The sequence below is a fragment of the Juglans microcarpa x Juglans regia genome, chromosome 7D (genome assembly GCF_004785595.1).
Source record: "Juglans microcarpa x Juglans regia isolate MS1-56 chromosome 7D, Jm3101_v1.0, whole genome shotgun sequence".
Classification (NCBI taxonomy): Eukaryota; Viridiplantae; Streptophyta; class Magnoliopsida; order Fagales; family Juglandaceae; genus Juglans; species Juglans microcarpa x Juglans regia.
This window is the reverse complement of record NC_054606.1, coordinates 10,324,360-10,341,481: the sequence shown is the minus strand read 5'-3', so window position 1 is coordinate 10,341,481 and position 17,122 is coordinate 10,324,360. Positions and strand designations below refer to the sequence as shown.

Below are 17,122 nucleotides of genomic sequence, written 5' to 3'. Positions count from 1 at the left end.
TCCTTTCATGCTCTGCGAGTAAAAAAGCAGTTGCATGGCCTGTGTAGAACTTCCATCTTTGATCATTTGAGTTTTGAGTTTTGGGAGGTTAGGAGTTCCTCAAAAATTCCCTATCAAGGTTCATTAATGGAATCTTGCGATTGATCATTTCTGTGTTCGTGTTCTACGCATTCTTTCTTATCTATTCTTGCTATTCTTGGGGTTCTGTGTTCATTCCAAGCAGTGTAGCAGTCTTCTTGCTATCAAGAACGTTACAAAAATCTTACCATTTATAGTATTCTACAAAAGATTTTGGCTGTAGGAACTCATGATTCTTCGAATAGGAAAAGAACAAAACAATAGTCAATTTTTATTAACTCATTGGTTATGAGTTACACTGGATCCTATATACAAAATAAAGATTTAGCACATCAAAGAAAGTAGGACACAAGTTCTAGAAAGAAAAGAGGAAAAAATGATAAAACACCTTGCTAGTGGACTGGCCTCAAAAATAAATTTCGAGGCTGAACTCAGCTGATGGACAGTCATTTGTGTAATATCAGCAGACACACCAAAGTAATGTTACAGTTGAAATAGGATAAACGCAGGTGTACATTGTACAATCTGTGACCAAGAACAAAGACAATTTTTGACTATGCGTGTCCTGGGTTGAAAGCTAAGGCCTCCTGGTAAATCATATCCTTCATTTGCTCCTCTTCCAAGGGTTTTTGCTCAAAGTCGAAGGAAAATGGCTCTGAACAGACTGGTTCGTCAGCTACGTCATGCAATCTTTCGAAGTAAGGATGGGCCAATGCTTCCTCAACTGTCCAGAGGCAACATATTACTATCAGACAAAATTGAATCTAAGGAAAATTTGACATTAAACTCAACATATAACTTTGAGGCATGTCTTCTGCACTTCAATTTAATTCCATATGACAACAAGGATCAAAGACAGCCAAAGACCCCTCTGCCTATAGAGGATCACTTGATGAAGTAGTGGCACCTTACAACATTAATTGTGTCTAGCACTAAATTCTCCCAGATCTAAAGATGAAAGCATGACTTTAAATGCATAATTCTGAAAATTTGAAACATATGTAAGCATGTTTGGGTTTGTCTGTGCATGTGGATAAACCTTGCACAGTAAAATATTGAAGAAAGAGATCCCTCTAAACGGGTACCATAACTGGGGACAAAAAATGAAGGTTCCATAAACTGACTATCACCCTCGTTTTCCTCGTCTCTGCTTCTGGTGCTGGCTTTCAAATTTCACTTAGTTCTACTGATATTTACAAGTAAATAAATGTTACGTCTTCCGTGTTTGAGAAGTCCAACATGGCAACTATAGGTGGAGACAGTACCCTAGATATCAAGCTGCTGCTTATACACTACACTATACAAGCAACTCCTAAGCTCCATTCTACAAAATGTATAGTAAAACCAATTTCGATGTATAAAATAGTAATAGCTACAGCTTGCAAATCTTTACCAGAAAAAAATTGTTACTTCCATTATAATAAGCCTTTAACTTGTCACTAAAATTCTTAATTACTAGTGATCGGTTCTAAAAGAATTAATGTGGCATCCACTTCTAATTTGATTATTCAAAACTAAACAACAGATAACTGTTCGAAGCTGTACTTATTCTTTTTGATCCCAAGTTCAACTGCTTCTCACTGATCCCATGAGGAAAAATATTCTTTTCCATTGCTACACTTCTTTTTTCTTTGCTTTGACATCACCAACACATGATAGTAGGGAAACATATTCTTTTAAATTTTAATTGCTCCATTTTTATTTCTTGCTTTTACATCACTGACAAATGAATTTATCATGCCATTCTGTACTTATAGTGCCCTTGACAATTCCAAGGAGAAGACATTCTATTTGGGGATGACACATAACTACTATGCTTCTCAAGCTATGATCCATAGCTTGTAAACAATAATCAAATTGAAAACAAACATTTTGATGTTAATCCCAAAGCTATTAAGGATCTAAAGCGTTTTAATGAACTGCATAAGGCCTTTACATGCCTTAGAATGCCTAACTTGGTCTGGCAGTAAGTTTCAAGTAACTAGTGAACCTCAATATGGTGATTGCCTTCTCTTTGGAGATGATTGACGAAACTTAATTCACACCAACAATGACACACTAACTAACAATTAATAAATTTCAGCAAGCCAGGAAAGAATGAAAAATGACTAACATGGGATAAGAAAATTACCAGTAATTCTTTTAGCAGGATCAAATGTTAACATTTTCTCCATTAGATCAATGGCTAATGGATTGACATGTGGGAAAACAATGGCTAACGGTTGTCGAGGATGTCGGGGCAGTTGGCGAATATATCTCTTTGTATCCTCATTCCGAACAAACCAAAAATCAGACTCGGTTGGTGTCCCAAGGAGCTGAAGAAATCAGAGCATGCATAAGCACATTTATCCAGCAGAAATCACTCACAAAAAATTGATTTATAATTCGTTCCACTATGGCTTAAAGAAAAATAAATTAAAAGTAAGAAGTTCTATTATAATTACTCAGAAACTTTTGAATCAATCACTAAACACAGTAATATATCATAGCATATGAAAAATAAATGTCCAACTCATGGAAGCAAAGTAATATACCGTAACATATCACAAACAAATGCCAAGTCATGGAAGCAAAGAAGCCAAGCAAACCAAAGGGAATGTAGTTCGCCCATATGTTCATAATAGGTCCAAAAAAACCAGATATGTGTAAATTGAAGCATGATCAGCTTCAGAATTGCAAGGATGGGAGATTTCACATAATGTTCATGTACTCAGATATTTAAGTGCAATTTGCCTTATTGAAAAACTAAAACCAGAAAAGGAAGTTTATAATAATAAGCATATTAAGTTAGATTATTTCTTCTACTAGAGTTTGAACCCTAAACAAATACTTAAGATCAAAACAAAATACTGAAGTTAAAAATAGTTAGCTTAACAATGTAACTTGTCCTGATGTGCATTTTTTTTTCCTTACCTCTATCAACAAGCGCATCTGATGCGCTTGATCTCGGCCTGGAAACAAAGGTTTTCTATTCATAAGCTCCAGAAAGATGCAACCTACAGACCACACATCAATGGCAGCAGTGTAATCAGAATAGTTCAACAGTAACTCAGGCGCCCTGTACCATCTGGTGACAACATATTCAGTCATAAACTCATTCTCTGCAGTTGGACGGGCAAGACCAAAATCACAAATCTTAAGGTCACAATTTGCGTTCAGTAAGAGGTTGCTGGGTTTCAAGTCTCTATGAATAACATTCGCAGAATGTATAAACTTCAGTCCTCGAAGAAGTTGATACAAGAAGTACTGCAAAGAACCATCATGAAATTAACGTCAGTTTCAAAAATAGAAAGAAGAGTATAATCTAGACTGCTGAGTTGCTATTCTGCTATACAATTGTGAGACTCAAAAGCAAAGTATGGTACCTGACAATGCTCCTCTGATAAGGTTTGATTGGAGCGAATTATTTGGTGAAGATCAGTATCCATGAGTTCCGTGGCGATGTAAACATCGGTGAATTCTCTCCGTAAAGGAGGAGGAACAACATCTCTTATGCCTATGATCTGTATTACATGCAGAAGATTCTACTTTACCAAATCCGATGATAATATAAGACAGTTGTATATTGAATCTATTAAAGTCTAAAACCTATAACTTGGGCTGAAGACAAATGTTTCATAAATATCAGATGAAGTATAAACTTCAACTTTCTTGTGGTATAATTAAAGTTTATAAATGTGAAGTGCTATTTATTCCATTTATTAGAGCAAACGCTCACAAAACAGACCAGAATATACTTCTATCTCTCAAAAGTGTTACTCTAATTCTAATGATTAAATGTATGGCTAATAAAACAATTAATAGTTATCATATAATGTAATTTAAAAAAAAATCACCCTAAAATAGTAAAATTCTTTTATTCAAATAAAAAGAAAGTTCCTCCCCTCTCATACCCCATTACATAGTATGAGCAAAAGGATCCAAAAGTAGAAAAGACTCATCAAAACAAGGCTATGCAAAGTTGATGAGATCTAAATTCTAATGTCGGGTGAGTCACCAGGCCCAGGTTGAAAACCATTACCATTGGAAGAGTTTATCAACTCGAGCCATCCAGGCTATCGTCCACAACTTGTTTTAGTTTCTTTAATTAAGAAGCACTGCTCTACAATCATAAAGAATGACACAATTGTCTGTAACTGATTTTAGTTTGATAAAACTAGTAACTTGCTAAATCCTTATGCATCATTGAATATTTACGTGCCATCTACGGTCAACCAGTGGCCCATTAATCAATACAGAACAACGGCAGAGCTACCGGATGAAATGCCCCTCGTCCCCTGTAGATACCAATATATTTTGATTTCTATTATATTAGACCAACTTCTTAAGAATGAAATTTTTGTGAATTGTGAGTCCATTTTGAAAATATAATAACAAAATAGCATTGTAATGAGTAGAAATAGGTTTCAGAAATTAGTATATTGTATTTCGTATTAAATCTTATTATATTCTACATCTTATTCAAGGATGACTGTTTGAAACCAAAAGAGACAGAAAAAAGACAACTAGGAATTAGAAAATGAGGAGGATGATTATCTTTACACCACTAACTCGCGAGATTGAAACTGAAAAAACGACAGAAAATGGTAATCTTTTTCTTCTTTACACTGCTATTTTAGTCACTTGTAAGTTCATCTTTTAGACAATATTAACGTCTATCTCTTCATTATGTCTAAAGTGAACTCAGATTATATATAGTCTCACACATATTAATTCACGCTTATTCGTCCGTACAAGACTAATACAGTATTTGTAGTCTAGACAAATTGTATGCAAAGTCATACCACTCCAGAAGTTGATTTGCTTTTCAAAATTGATTCAGACCGAGATATACGGATCTTTTAGTTTCTCTAGAATCAACCAAAAACTAGAATAAAACTAATCAAGAAGAAACATTTTTCACTTGTTTCCCTTACATTTTCATGATCGAAATGCCGAAGCAGCTTAATCTCCCTGAGCGTGCGCTTCGCGTCCATGTGGTTATCGAAAGCGTTCGCTATTTTCTTCATCGCGACCATCTCGTTCGTCTCCGAATTCAACATTGAGCTTCGAAAGACAAAATCAACCACCGAAATAACTTCAAAATACAATCCAGCCAAAACAAACCAGACTAAAACAACAAGAACAAAAAGAAGAAGAAAAATCCGATCAATTACCATACGATTCCGTACGCGCCACGACCGATCGGCAAGATAGGGGGGCGGTACTTGGTGGTGATCTCGAAGAGGTTCCCGAAAATGTTGTACTGAATAAACTGACCTCCGTGCGTCAGAACAGACGGAAATTCCCCGGCATGACCGGCGGCGGTGATATGCGTGACATCAGCCATCTCCAAACTCTCTCTCTCTCTCTCTCTATGTGTTCAGGAAAAAAAAATATACCTCTCTATGCGAAACTTTATGGCTTTGAAGGCTGAGTAGAAAAAGTGTGAGGAAGAATAATTCAGAGTACAGAGAGCGAGCGAGAGTATTTAAACGGAGAATCTGAGACTGAGAGGCTTTCGTCTATGCCAGAGTTCGGAGCAGATGCGAGGAAGGAGATCGGAAACGCGCGAGAGGGAAAGGGAAGAAACAGCAACACAACGCGTTTGGACAGGCATCGAGGGCTGAGATTCCAGCCGCCTCTAATCGACGGTTGATATTAGTTAAATCTGTTCAACGGCCATCCTTCTTTAAAGTTTAAACGACCATGCTAACAGTCAAAAAACGACGAATAATTTTAAATAATTAAAAACTGGGCCGAATGGGCTTTTGTCATGTGTTAAGGATTACGAGCCGTCGGATTTAGTTGACGTCATTTACTGATTGAAATATTATCAATTATGTTGTCAATTACGTATCCTTCCGTGTTATCAAAAAAAATTTTAAAAAAATTTTAAGCACAATTAATTTTACGCATTTTTATATACTCTATTAATACGGTTGATTATATATTTTTTAATATAAAATAAATATTAAGTTTCATTATATTAATAGAATATATAAAGAATAAGTCTAAATAACTATATAAGTAATAGAATTAACAAAAAAAAAAATTATGTATCCTTGTGATTTGGATTAGACACAAATTAGGATTAGCAGAGCTCAATTATTGGACAAACTTGTGTCGACTTGCACATGTATTGTTTATGCCTTAAACTTTTTTAGGGAATCTTATAAATGCAATTACAGAAAAAGGCCCACTTCTTATGATTTTATTTTTTATTTTTATAAGTTACTTCAAATGATTATCTTTTACTTTAAAATCTAAAGTAACATTTTAGAAGACTATTCATCTAAGAAACATAGGCAGAAAATTTTGAAGATTTATGATGGGTTGACGAAAAGGTCAGTCAAAAACAGGTAAAGGTTTCGTTGTCAAATCCATTGGTCCACCTCTTTGCATTCAATAGTACTTTTTCTTGGTCAGATGCATTAAAGTTATATATATATATATATATATATATATATATATATATATATATATACCGCATTCCCCACGTGCGGTTTCCATTACTGTGTAGCTTGTCATATGAAGCTTCGTTAAGGCACAAATTCATCCAAAATATTATGGGTAACATTTCCCTACCTTGAAATGAACACCCAAACCAACTTGTTGAAGAGAGAATAATATACTCGAAATGTTTGAGAAGTTGCTTTTGGAAATTTCACTTTAAGCAAAATCAAAATGCGTCTAGAATTATAAACAAATCTCAGATGCAAACTTTCTTTTTATTTAGGCAAATCTCAGTAATGTCATTTAGAGCACAATATAGTTATAAAAGAAGTAATAATCACAAAGATATTTCATAAAAATAGATCTATAAACTGACATAGATTTATATAATATGTTTGATCTATTTTATAATAAAAGTAACTTTATAATTTAACGTCTCATATTAAATCACGTCAATATATGAATTTATTTTTATGAAATTCATTTATTGCAGTTATAAAAATGGAGATATTAGACTTTCCATTCCAGTTTTTTCATCTTGAGACGAATTGCATCAATGATGATGAGATTGATTCGCCAATGTTGCGCAAGATAGTCCAAAATTGAAGTGATGTATACGCTACTTTGGAGTCATCTTCTAGTGTAACCTTTCTATTTTTTTTATGGGCTTATGCAGATTGCCTCGCAGTATGGTATTGATCCTCCGAATGCTACATTAATATCGAATCTATTGATGTTTTTTTGGAGGAGGTTGCCAGTTCAAGGATTCTTTTGTGTTCTGTTGATTCCAAATGCAACTTAAAATGAAACAAGTTGGTGATATGTGGGGAGGACAAATTCAAAATTTGATAACATATTAGGAAAAATATTATTTTTTTATTTAAAAATTTTATCATCTCTAATTATACTTGTTTATGTGACGTATTTATTATAATTTTATATGTCAACCGTTTAAGTAAATACTCGTTAAGAAATAGAATGATAAGATCTAAAATAAAGAGTAGTATTATCAGTGTTGTTAATACCGTATTGGTCGGTACAGCCGGTATATTCCGTACTGAACACTGGGCCGGTACAGATACTATATATATTTCGTACCAGTTGAAATACCGGCCGTATCGGCCTATATTTTGGCCTCTATTTTTTTTTTTTCAAATTACAAGTTTATTTTTTAACCCCCAATTCAAACTAGGCTATTTATAATTTATATATATGTATTTATATATAATTTATTCATATATAAACTATTATTTTGGAATATAATTTATATATATTTATATATATAATTTATTCATATATCGACTATCTCTAAACAGTACACGAAACGGTACTGGTATCGAAATATTTTGTTCCAGTGACTTGATCAATACGACATCTGGTACGGTATTCAAAACATTGAGTATTACTCTATAGAGAATTATGCAAATTCAAATTCGATTCAAACAATAATAGGTCAAGTTCATCTTGTAGGGTAGAGTTTTCCCATAGGGTTTAATGGTCTTCAAACTCACCAGTGGTCTCTTCCTTATCTTTGTCCATTAAGATTTGTATTTATAAACTTGCTTATTGACACAATGAATATACAACTGATGTAGAAGTCTTTCATATTAGCTATTAAAAAAAAATAGTTTAGTTTTCTTTATATCTGTTATAATGAGTATCACATCCAATAGTATATTAATAAAAATAATATTAAGTACAAGTCTCAAATAAATAAATTTCTTCCCTCTTAGACTTATAGTAGTATGCTAGTTGTGTATATTGGGTTGTTAAAATATAAGGCGGTGGCCGGAGTACTCTTTAACTCTTTTAAGTTTGGCACATCACTCGGAATATACTCCGAACTCAATGGCTTCCCACTCAATTCCTACCTAACGATAATATCTATTCTATAATATTATAAAAGTGGTTATCGTCCATGAATAATAATCTATGTTTGATGACTACGTAAGTTTTATCTTTGAACTTTATGATAGGTTAGGCTCTATAGCCTATATGGCATGGAAAATTAATTTGTTCTCAACTGTATTTTCCATTTTCAAATCTGCTACTATCGTCATACACGTGGCATCATGGATGCCAATATCCTCTTCACAAGCCAGCCGAAATTACCCTACACGAAAAAATCTTAACTAAAAATTTAAGTATAAACGATCTAATACGTGTATTCATTTAATATAATTAATTAAAAAATAAATTTTATTAAAAATAGTATTAATTTAAATTTAGAATATGAAGATAGCAACATTAGTACGTAGATTGGTATGCAAACTTACTTATATATAACAAAACTCATCTTATAAAAACGACGGACAATTTAGACCAACATGCAGAGTGAAACCAAGATTGATAATAACATGGTTCAAAAAATAAATAAATAGAATAATACTACTTTCAATCATAAAATACGTAAGTATCATATAATAACTTTGAAAAAAATAAGATCTATTATTAAAAAATTAATTTTTTTATATAAATTCTATATTTATTTTTTTTTTTAAATCAATTATACAGTATTTATATATTAACAACTGTGACTATCATTTCTCTTCCCTAATATATTCTTAACTGTGCAACGGGAAATCTGCCTTTGGGGCTCTTTTGTTTCTGTATTTGAGAAACTCATGCTGCTCTATGATGCCTTTACACTATTTACTTTTTCTTTAAATCCATAGCAATGAGCCCCTAAGGGCCCGGTCCCCATAGCTAGAGCAGGGATAAAAATTGCAATTGTACAAATAAGTCTACAAAGCCACATGAATTATTAGATTAGGGTTAAACCTATTAACACAAGATGGGCAATCGAAAAGACGCAAGAATTCATCAACCTTTCCCCCTTCCCCACTTAAAAACTCCCTACTCATCTATGCAAAGTTTATAGTAGAATTCCTCTTCCAAACTCGTCCCAAAAAAAAGGACCTTGTCTTGTCCATACTCCATAGACTCTACAATATTCAATATTGTTTCGGTCAAGCCTCCAATTCGGGAAATTAGATTCTGTTTATTGAGAAAGAGTGTGTAACACTCAGCAACTCTTGTCAAAGGAAATAGTGAGAGGTATCAGACAAGACATCCATCTAATAATTTTTTTTTTTTTTTGGGGGGGGGGGTTTTGGGTACGAATACTCACTCAGCATTGCCATTCTTCTGCCTCTCTGCCAGTAACATGATGTAAGCAATCCCTTCCTGTTCAAGAAAAATATTTGGTACAATGGTAAAGTTATTTCTTGCATACAAGAATCAATAAGAACCAAACTTAGGAAGGGTCTATTCTAACCTCAATCCAACAAATGGTTTGTCTTGGACATTAAGCTATCTGAACAAAAGTATATAAATCCACTGCAGATTAGATGTAACCATTTTCTAACACCAAAAGTGCCGCTTCTCTCATTTTACACAATTGAAGTTCTTGCACGCGACTAGATAGTGTGCTTTACTTTAAACAAAAGAGCCGATGATTTCTCACAAAAGTATATCTAGTACTCTGTTTATTAATTGCTATTTAAAAACCCAAGATCCACAGAAAATAAAGCCACTTGAGAATTTAAGATGTTGATACTCCAGATTAATAACTGACTGGAAGACCTACTATTTAATCCTCTGTATAATTTTCTTTTTTTTTTAAGGATCCTCTCAACCATATTTTCAACTGTGACCATAGACCAATTTTATCACGGATTTGCCAAAATGAATATATATATGTTGAGCATTGAAGAAAATACTAACTAAATCGAAACCACAATGGTTATTTGTGGCACCTGTATATTTGACACTGCCAAGAAAAAGTTTTTTGCAAACTAATTTTTTGAGTTGAAGGTTTCAGAGATGCATTGAAGGATTATCCACTCACGGGATGGGGGTGCTACATTAGAGCAACCATCAACAAAATGTATGGACCAAACCAGTTTTACAAGAATAGATTATTTCAGATACAGAGATGGCAACATCCGATTTAAAAAAGAATGCTTTTCTACGTGAGTACAGAAATGAAATCATAATATTCACATAATTTTTTTTTACAGTGCATGGAGTACCTAAGATCATCGACGCAAAAGAATCCGTCGTTGTGGCGCAAAGGAGATTTGGGGGAGATGCCAGCATTGAGGAAGAAACTTGGGAGAGATAAATGGTGTTGGGAAGATAATGGGTTGAGGATAAAGAGATTTGGGAGATATTTGGAGGATCTTTTCCTCCTAAAGTGTTCTTTCTATTTTCTGCATTTTCTTTCTTTCTAATTTTTTTTTTATTTTTTATCTCTGACAAAATTCTCCACGTAGGCCGTCGGTACGCAATCGGTAAGCAGCATTGCTTGCACCCCGTTTTTTCGCACCTCCAACTCCTACGCTCTGATCGGTCCCACTCCGCTCCTTATATATAAGACTTCCATTTGGGTTCCCACGTCTAATACGTCGGACCTCTCTCTCTCTCTCTCTCTCTCTCTCTCTCTCTCTCTCTCATGGAGCTTCTCATTTTACTTTATGCTCTTGCCACCTTGTACTTCCTGTTAATGGTCTGGAAGTGGGTTGGTGCAAAAAGAGATCAAGAATGTTACATTTTGGACTACGAATGCTATAAGCCTACTGACGACAGAATGCTAAGCACGAAGTTCTGTGGGGAGGTCATCAAGAGGACAAAGAATCTTGGTCTCCTTGAGTACAAGTTCCTCCTAAGAGCCATTGTGAGCGCCGGCCTTGGCGAGCAAACCTACGCACCAAGGATCATGTTCTCCGGCAGGGAAGACAATCCCACACTGTTGGATGGGATCTCGGAAATGGAGGAGTTTTTCGAGGACTGCATTGCAAATCTCTTGTCCAGATCAGGCGTTTCTCCCTCGGAAATCGATGTACTTGTCGTTAACGTGGCCATGCTATCCGCGGTTCCCTCTTTAAGTGCTAGGATTATCAACCGCTACAAAATGAGGGATGACACCAAGGTGTTTAATCTCAGTGCAATGGGTTGCAGTGCCAGCCTTATTTCAGTCGACATAGTCAAAAACCTCTTCAAGTCCTATAAGAATTTGTTTGCACTTGTTGTGACTTCTGAATCTTTGAGTCCGAACTGGTATTCACGTAATTATAGATCAATGATTCTTACAAACGGTTTGTTCCGTTCTGGTGGGTCTGCAATCCTTTTGACTAACAAAAGGGCAATGAAAAACCGAGCCATGTTCAGATTAAAGTGCCTAGTTAGGACACAGTACCATGGGGCTAGAGATGAGTCTTACGGTTGCTGCATGCAAAAGGAAGATGAACAAGGTAGGCTGGGAATAAACCTTGGCAAGACTATCCCAAAAGCTGCTACACGTGCTCTTGCCGATAACCTGAGACAGATATCACCCAAGATCTTGCCAGTGCGGGAACTGGTTAGATTTATGGTTGTGACCCTTGCCCGGAAAATGATCAATCGAAGCTCCTCCAAAAAGACTACTGGGGGACCAGAAACGGAGTTGAACTTTGAGACTGGTGTAGACCATTTTTGCCTACACACGGGTGGGAAGGCTGTCATAGATGGCATCGGGATGAGTCTTAATCTTAGCGAGTATGATGTAGAGCCGGCCAGGATGACACTGCATCGGTTTGGGAACACATCGGCGAGCAGCATTTGGTATGTGTTGGGGTACATGGAGGCCAAGAAAAGGCTCAAAAAGGGTGATAAAGTATTCATGGTAAGCTTGGGTGCAGGCTTCAAATGCAATAGCAGTCTGTGGGAGGTAATGAGGGATTTGGGCGATGGAAATGTGTGGAAGGACTGCATTGATAGGTACCCAGTAAAGTCTTCGGACAACCCTTTTATGGAGAAGTATGGTTGGATGAACCAGGAGATGGATCCAAGCACCTTCCAACTCCCTGAAGTTATATAAATTAAGCATACATGCGCGCAGCCTAAAAACATTAATCACTAATTTGGTTGTGTTCACCTTCCAATTCATGATCTTGCATGCTGGATTTTAATTATTTTTCTGAGCACCATAAAAAAATAAAAATAAATAAATAAATAAAAAAAAAAAAGGGTTGTTTTGGTGCGAGAGTAAGAAGTTTCTTATTGCCGAAATCCTGGACTTTCCCGATATGTACTGCTACGTACGTGCCAATTGTTTGAGATATAATTACTCCTTAATTTGTTTGATTTTGCAGCTACGTACGTACCATTTTACATACCATATTTGAGCTGAGTGCTATCATTTTCTATCTTGTTCATTTCTCATGATTTAAGGCTGAGATATTTTTACTGGCTGGTTGTTTGATCTTGATTGAAATAAAAACTTTCTATTTTTGGTTAAACAGGCTGAGATATTCGCCTGCAGGACGCCCCCACCACCTGGCCGCTGGGCGGGGGGCCTTTTAATGTTACTCGGATCTGAAATCAAGATAGTGGCTCTCATATTATTTTTCAGCAAATAATATATATATATATATAATATATATATATAAGGAAAAAAAGTTATAGATAGTCGCCTGGTATAAGCGCGGGGTAAACGGCGATTGATGTGGCAAAAATAAAAAAACTGCACTGTTTAGTTTAAACTCCATTTCCCTTCGAACTCTCCCTCCCAACGTACATCTTGGCCATGTTCTCATAGTATGTCATTTTCTCTTCCGGCAGTTTAATCCTCTCCTGGAAAGCGATTGGATAGGCGATGCCATTTTTTAATTTATCTTTTGTTGGGTGTTAAAGGTAGTTAAGGGTTCGTTTGTTTTCAGAAATGAGATGATATTAAAATTAAAAAGTTGAATAAAATATTGTTAAAATATATTTTTTAATATTAGTTTTATTTTGATATTTGAAAAAGTTGAATTGTTTATTTTATTTTATATGGAGATTTAGAAAAGTTATAATGATGAAGTGAGATGAGATGAGATATTTCCTGAAAACAAACGAGACCTTAAGATTTGATTTTGGGCGCAGGTGAGGTGACGAAGACACAGTCTTCAATGCTTTCAATGGTGTAGGTGGGAATGGGGCTACTGGATTTCACCTTTGATATATGCTTTCAATGCCATTTCTGTAAATGAAATGTTTGCTCCCAGCTGGATGAACAAACTGGAATGCTAAAACTAGGTCTTCAATACATATATTAAGAAGCATATGGAACTAAGTTCATAAAAGAACAAGAAGTTAGGAGAGCTATGCTTATGGCACTTTAAAGGGTACAAGTTTTTGAGCTATACTTGATTCTGCTGCAGGCTTCAGACAACGCAACCAGATTTGGTGTGACAGTACTTGAGAACTTCAAAATTTTTCCTGAAAGAACTGGTTCTGGATCGGCACAGGAGCACTTCTGGGATTTGCAGTTCTCTTTAACATTCTATTCATGTTTGCTCTTATGTACCTTAACCGTGAGAACAACATTCTTTTCAAGGGTCTATTTGAAATCAATATTTCAATTTCTTTTGGATGACAGTTCTTACTTTTCCCTTGCTTTATGTTCTAGCATTCGGAAAGCCGCAAGCAATAATATCTGAAGATGCTGCAAAAGAGATGGAAAATAACCAAGAACAGTCAAAGGAAGAACCAAGACTCAGAAGGCCCGTGTCAAAGAAAAAATCAATTTCTCGATCATTGTCTTCGTCTGATGAGAACAATACAAGTATGCAACAAGGCAATACATGCAATATTAACATCTACCCAATTAGCACGATTTTATTTGGTTCCTTACATGAATAAAATTCTCTCAGAAGAAATGGAAATCCGCCGATTGAGCAGCTGAACTAACAGCAATGGAATAAGTAAAAATGTTGTTTTCCTAAGAAACAAGAAACCTTTTGTAAAGGGATGGAACCATCTCAAACGAGCACGACAAAGACGAAGAAACAATGCAAGATCCAGACGATCAAACACGAAGAAGAAACCCACCTGAAAGCTAGACGAAACCCAAAAGCTCTGTTTTGATCCATTTATTTTTTATTTCACTCATTTTGTCTTTTTGTTTTTTGGTTTTTGTTTTTTTTTTCCTTCTTCGGCTGACTGCATCGGCGACTCCTCACCACTTGCGCCAACCGACTGTACGTAGAAGAATTGATATATAAGAGACTATTCTGTGAACATGAATGAACAGTAATTTTATTATCCTTCCGTGTTTGTTCCATGTCATGTCGTGTTTACGAAGATAAAGTAAAAGGAACACAAAAGAATAAAGACATTTAAATCCCTCTCTCTCTCTCATTCCCGATTCCCTCTCTCCTCTGAGTTCTCTCTCAACCTAATGTCCTCTCTTCTCTCTCTCACTCTCTCTCTCCACCTCACAGCCATTGTTGCCATCAGTAGCCACAGAGCATGGCACCCCTAGTGACGCCGTGTGTCGCCTCCAGCCACCAGATGCAACCCCCCTCATCCCATAGCTCTCTCATTCCTCGATTTCTCTCCTTTTCACTCTTGGTAACTGCTAGTAACGTCGTGCGTCTCCTCTAGCCACCAACTTAGCCACCTGCAGCAGAAGCGCCGCCAGACGCAACCCCCCAAACCATCGAAGCCGTAAGACCCAACCACAATGCCTCTCTCTCTCTCTCTCTCTCTCTCTCTCTCTCTCTCTCTCTCTCTCTCTCTCTCTCTCTCTCTCTCTCTCTCTCTCTCTCTCTCTCTCTCTCTCTCTCTCTCTCTCTCTCTCTCTCTCTCTCTCTCTCTCTCTCTCTCTCTCTCTCGTGCATGTTTGTCTTTCTTTTGCTTTACAATAGATTCTTTACTGCAGCAGGAAATTTTTTTTTTTTATCAGTTTACTTGTAGTTGATTGGCTTCCATAAGGTCTAGATTTGTTGTAATGTCGGTCGTTTCTGTGTTAGATACTGTTAGAGTTTGAGATTTTGGAGCTCGTTTGAGTTGAGAAATTAGATTTGACTTTTGAGTTCCATATTTTGTTGGTGTGATAATGGCAAAAGAAGAAGAGAACTCATAATCTTAACTAACATTTTTTTCATTTTCTTTTTTGGAGCAATGTGGTTTTTGATGTGGATGTCTTTCGTTTTGTTCCACTGACACACAACAACAAGGACCTCCGTTCCACCACTTTGTTTCAAGGTCCTCTCTCTCTCTCTCTCTCTCTCTCTCTCTCTCTCTGTTTCAGTTTTTCTGCATGTCTTAGGTTCTTTATTTTTGTCCTTTTTTGCTCCAATCGTACCCATGTTACTAAATTTTTGAGAGGTGGTGACAATAAAGAATTTCTAGAACTTTGAAGTGATCTTCTAGTGTAACCTTTCTATTTTTTTTATGGGCTTATGCAGATTGCCTCGCAGTAAGGTATTGATCCTCCGAATGCTACATTAATATCGAATCTATTGATGTTTTTTTGAAGGAGGATGCCAGTTCAAGGATTCTTTTGTGTTCTGTTGATTCCAAATGCAACTTAAAATGAAACAAGTTGGTGATATGTAGGAGAGGACAAATTCAAAATTTGATACCATATTAGGAAAAATATTATTTTTTTATTTCAAATTTTATCATCTCTAATTATACTTGTTTATGTGACGTATTTATTATAATTTTTTATGTCAACCGTTTAAGTGAATACTCATTAATTAGAAACGTCACATCAACGGGCATATGATTCGAACTGATAAGAGTAGTCTTGCTCTATAGATAATTATGCAAATTCAAATTCGATTCAAACAAGAACAGGTCAAGTTCATCTTGTAGGGTAGAGTTTTCCCATAGGGTTCAATGGTTTTCAAACTCACCAGCAGTCTCTTCCTTATCTTTGTCCATTAAAATTTGTATTTATAAACTTGCTTATTAACACAATGAATATACGACTGATGTAGAAGCCTTTCATATCAGCTATTATAAAAATAAATAAATAAATAGTTTAGTTTTCTTTATATCTAGAATGAGTATCACGTCAAGTAATATATTAATAAGAATAATATTATGTATAAATTTTAAATAGACAAGTAACATATAAATCATTTATAAAAGAATAATGTTAGAGCTCCCGTTGGGCTCTAACATGTGTTTTATTATGTGTTTTTTAGTTTTTTTTTATATAGATTTTTTAACAATTTTAAATATTTTTAAAAAAATAAAAAAAAATCAAAATATTATTTAAAAATAGTTTCTTAATCGCGAAGTTAAAATATTTTTTATTTTACTTCGTAACTAAAGAAGTATTTTTTAATAATTTTTTTTTTTACTTTCTAATTAAAGAAGTGTTTTTAATGATGTTTTAAATTTATTTTATTTTTTAAAAATATTTAAAAATATTAAAAAAATTTATATAAAAAATAACTTAAAAACACAAGCGAGAACTCCAGAGCCGAGCGAGAGCTGTAGCATTGCCTATTTTTTTGTTTTGTCGGCCTGGTTTGTATTCGCAAGTCATCTCAACTCATCTCAATTCATCTCAACTCATCTCACTACTATTTATTATTATTTATCAACTTTAACTCACAAATTTTATTATTATTCACAACTCATCTCATTACTATTTACAATTCATCTCAATTCATCTCAACTCATTTTCGAATCCGAACCATACTAATATATCCCTAACTGTGCACAGAAATCTGCCTTTTGAGGCCCTATTGTTTGTCTCTGTTTGTGGACCTCAGGCTATTTTTTTTTTTTTTTTTTTTTTTTTTTGTTTTGGGCGACCTCATGCTTCTTTATGACGCCTTTACAT

At 35.1% G+C, this 17,122-nt stretch overlaps 2 protein-coding genes and 1 long non-coding RNA gene across 3 annotated transcripts; 2 read left to right on the top strand and 1 right to left on the bottom strand.

The window, feature by feature from the left end:
* Positions 1–328: 328 nt before the first annotated feature.
* LOC121238399 (mitogen-activated protein kinase 3-like) lies at positions 329–5,647 on the bottom strand. Its single transcript, XM_041135246.1, has 6 exons — positions 5,235–5,647; positions 4,995–5,124; positions 3,444–3,581; positions 2,992–3,324; positions 2,210–2,393; positions 329–802 (listed from the first exon to the last, which is right to left on the bottom strand). The coding sequence occupies exons 1-6, from the start codon at positions 5,405–5,407 to the stop codon at positions 633–635; spliced, it is 1,128 nt and encodes a 375-aa protein (XP_040991180.1). The 5' UTR covers positions 5,408–5,647; the 3' UTR covers positions 329–632.
* A 5,280-nt stretch (positions 5,648–10,927) lies between these two features.
* LOC121238397 (3-ketoacyl-CoA synthase 12-like) lies at positions 10,928–12,408 on the top strand. Its single transcript, XM_041135244.1, has one exon. The coding sequence runs from the start codon at positions 10,970–10,972 to the stop codon at positions 12,371–12,373; it is 1,404 nt and encodes a 467-aa protein (XP_040991178.1). The 5' UTR covers positions 10,928–10,969; the 3' UTR covers positions 12,374–12,408.
* A 1,393-nt stretch (positions 12,409–13,801) lies between these two features.
* LOC121239878 lies at positions 13,802–14,249 on the top strand. The gene is made up of 3 exons (XR_005935403.1): positions 13,802–13,850; positions 13,946–14,101; positions 14,190–14,249. It is a non-coding gene; the product is annotated as an uncharacterized LOC121239878 (long non-coding RNA).
* The last annotated feature ends 2,873 nt before the right edge of the window (positions 14,250–17,122 follow it).

Bases quoted from the DNA above. Each gene is read 5' to 3' on its own strand.
- LOC121238399 (XM_041135246.1), bottom strand. From the start codon at position 5,407: ATGGCTGATGTCACGCATATCACCGCCGCCGGTCATGCCGGGGAATTT. The intron at 5,125-5,234 runs GTAATTGATCGG...TGTCTTTCGAAG, and splicing joins GGCGCGTACGGAATCGTATG to CTCAATGTTGAATTCGGAGA. The intron at 3,325-3,443 runs GTACCATACTTT...GGTTCTTTGCAG, and splicing joins TATCAGAGGAGCATTGTCAG to TACTTCTTGTATCAACTTCT.
- LOC121238397 (XM_041135244.1), top strand. From the start codon at position 10,970: ATGGAGCTTCTCATTTTACTTTATGCTCTTGCCACCTTGTACTTCCTG.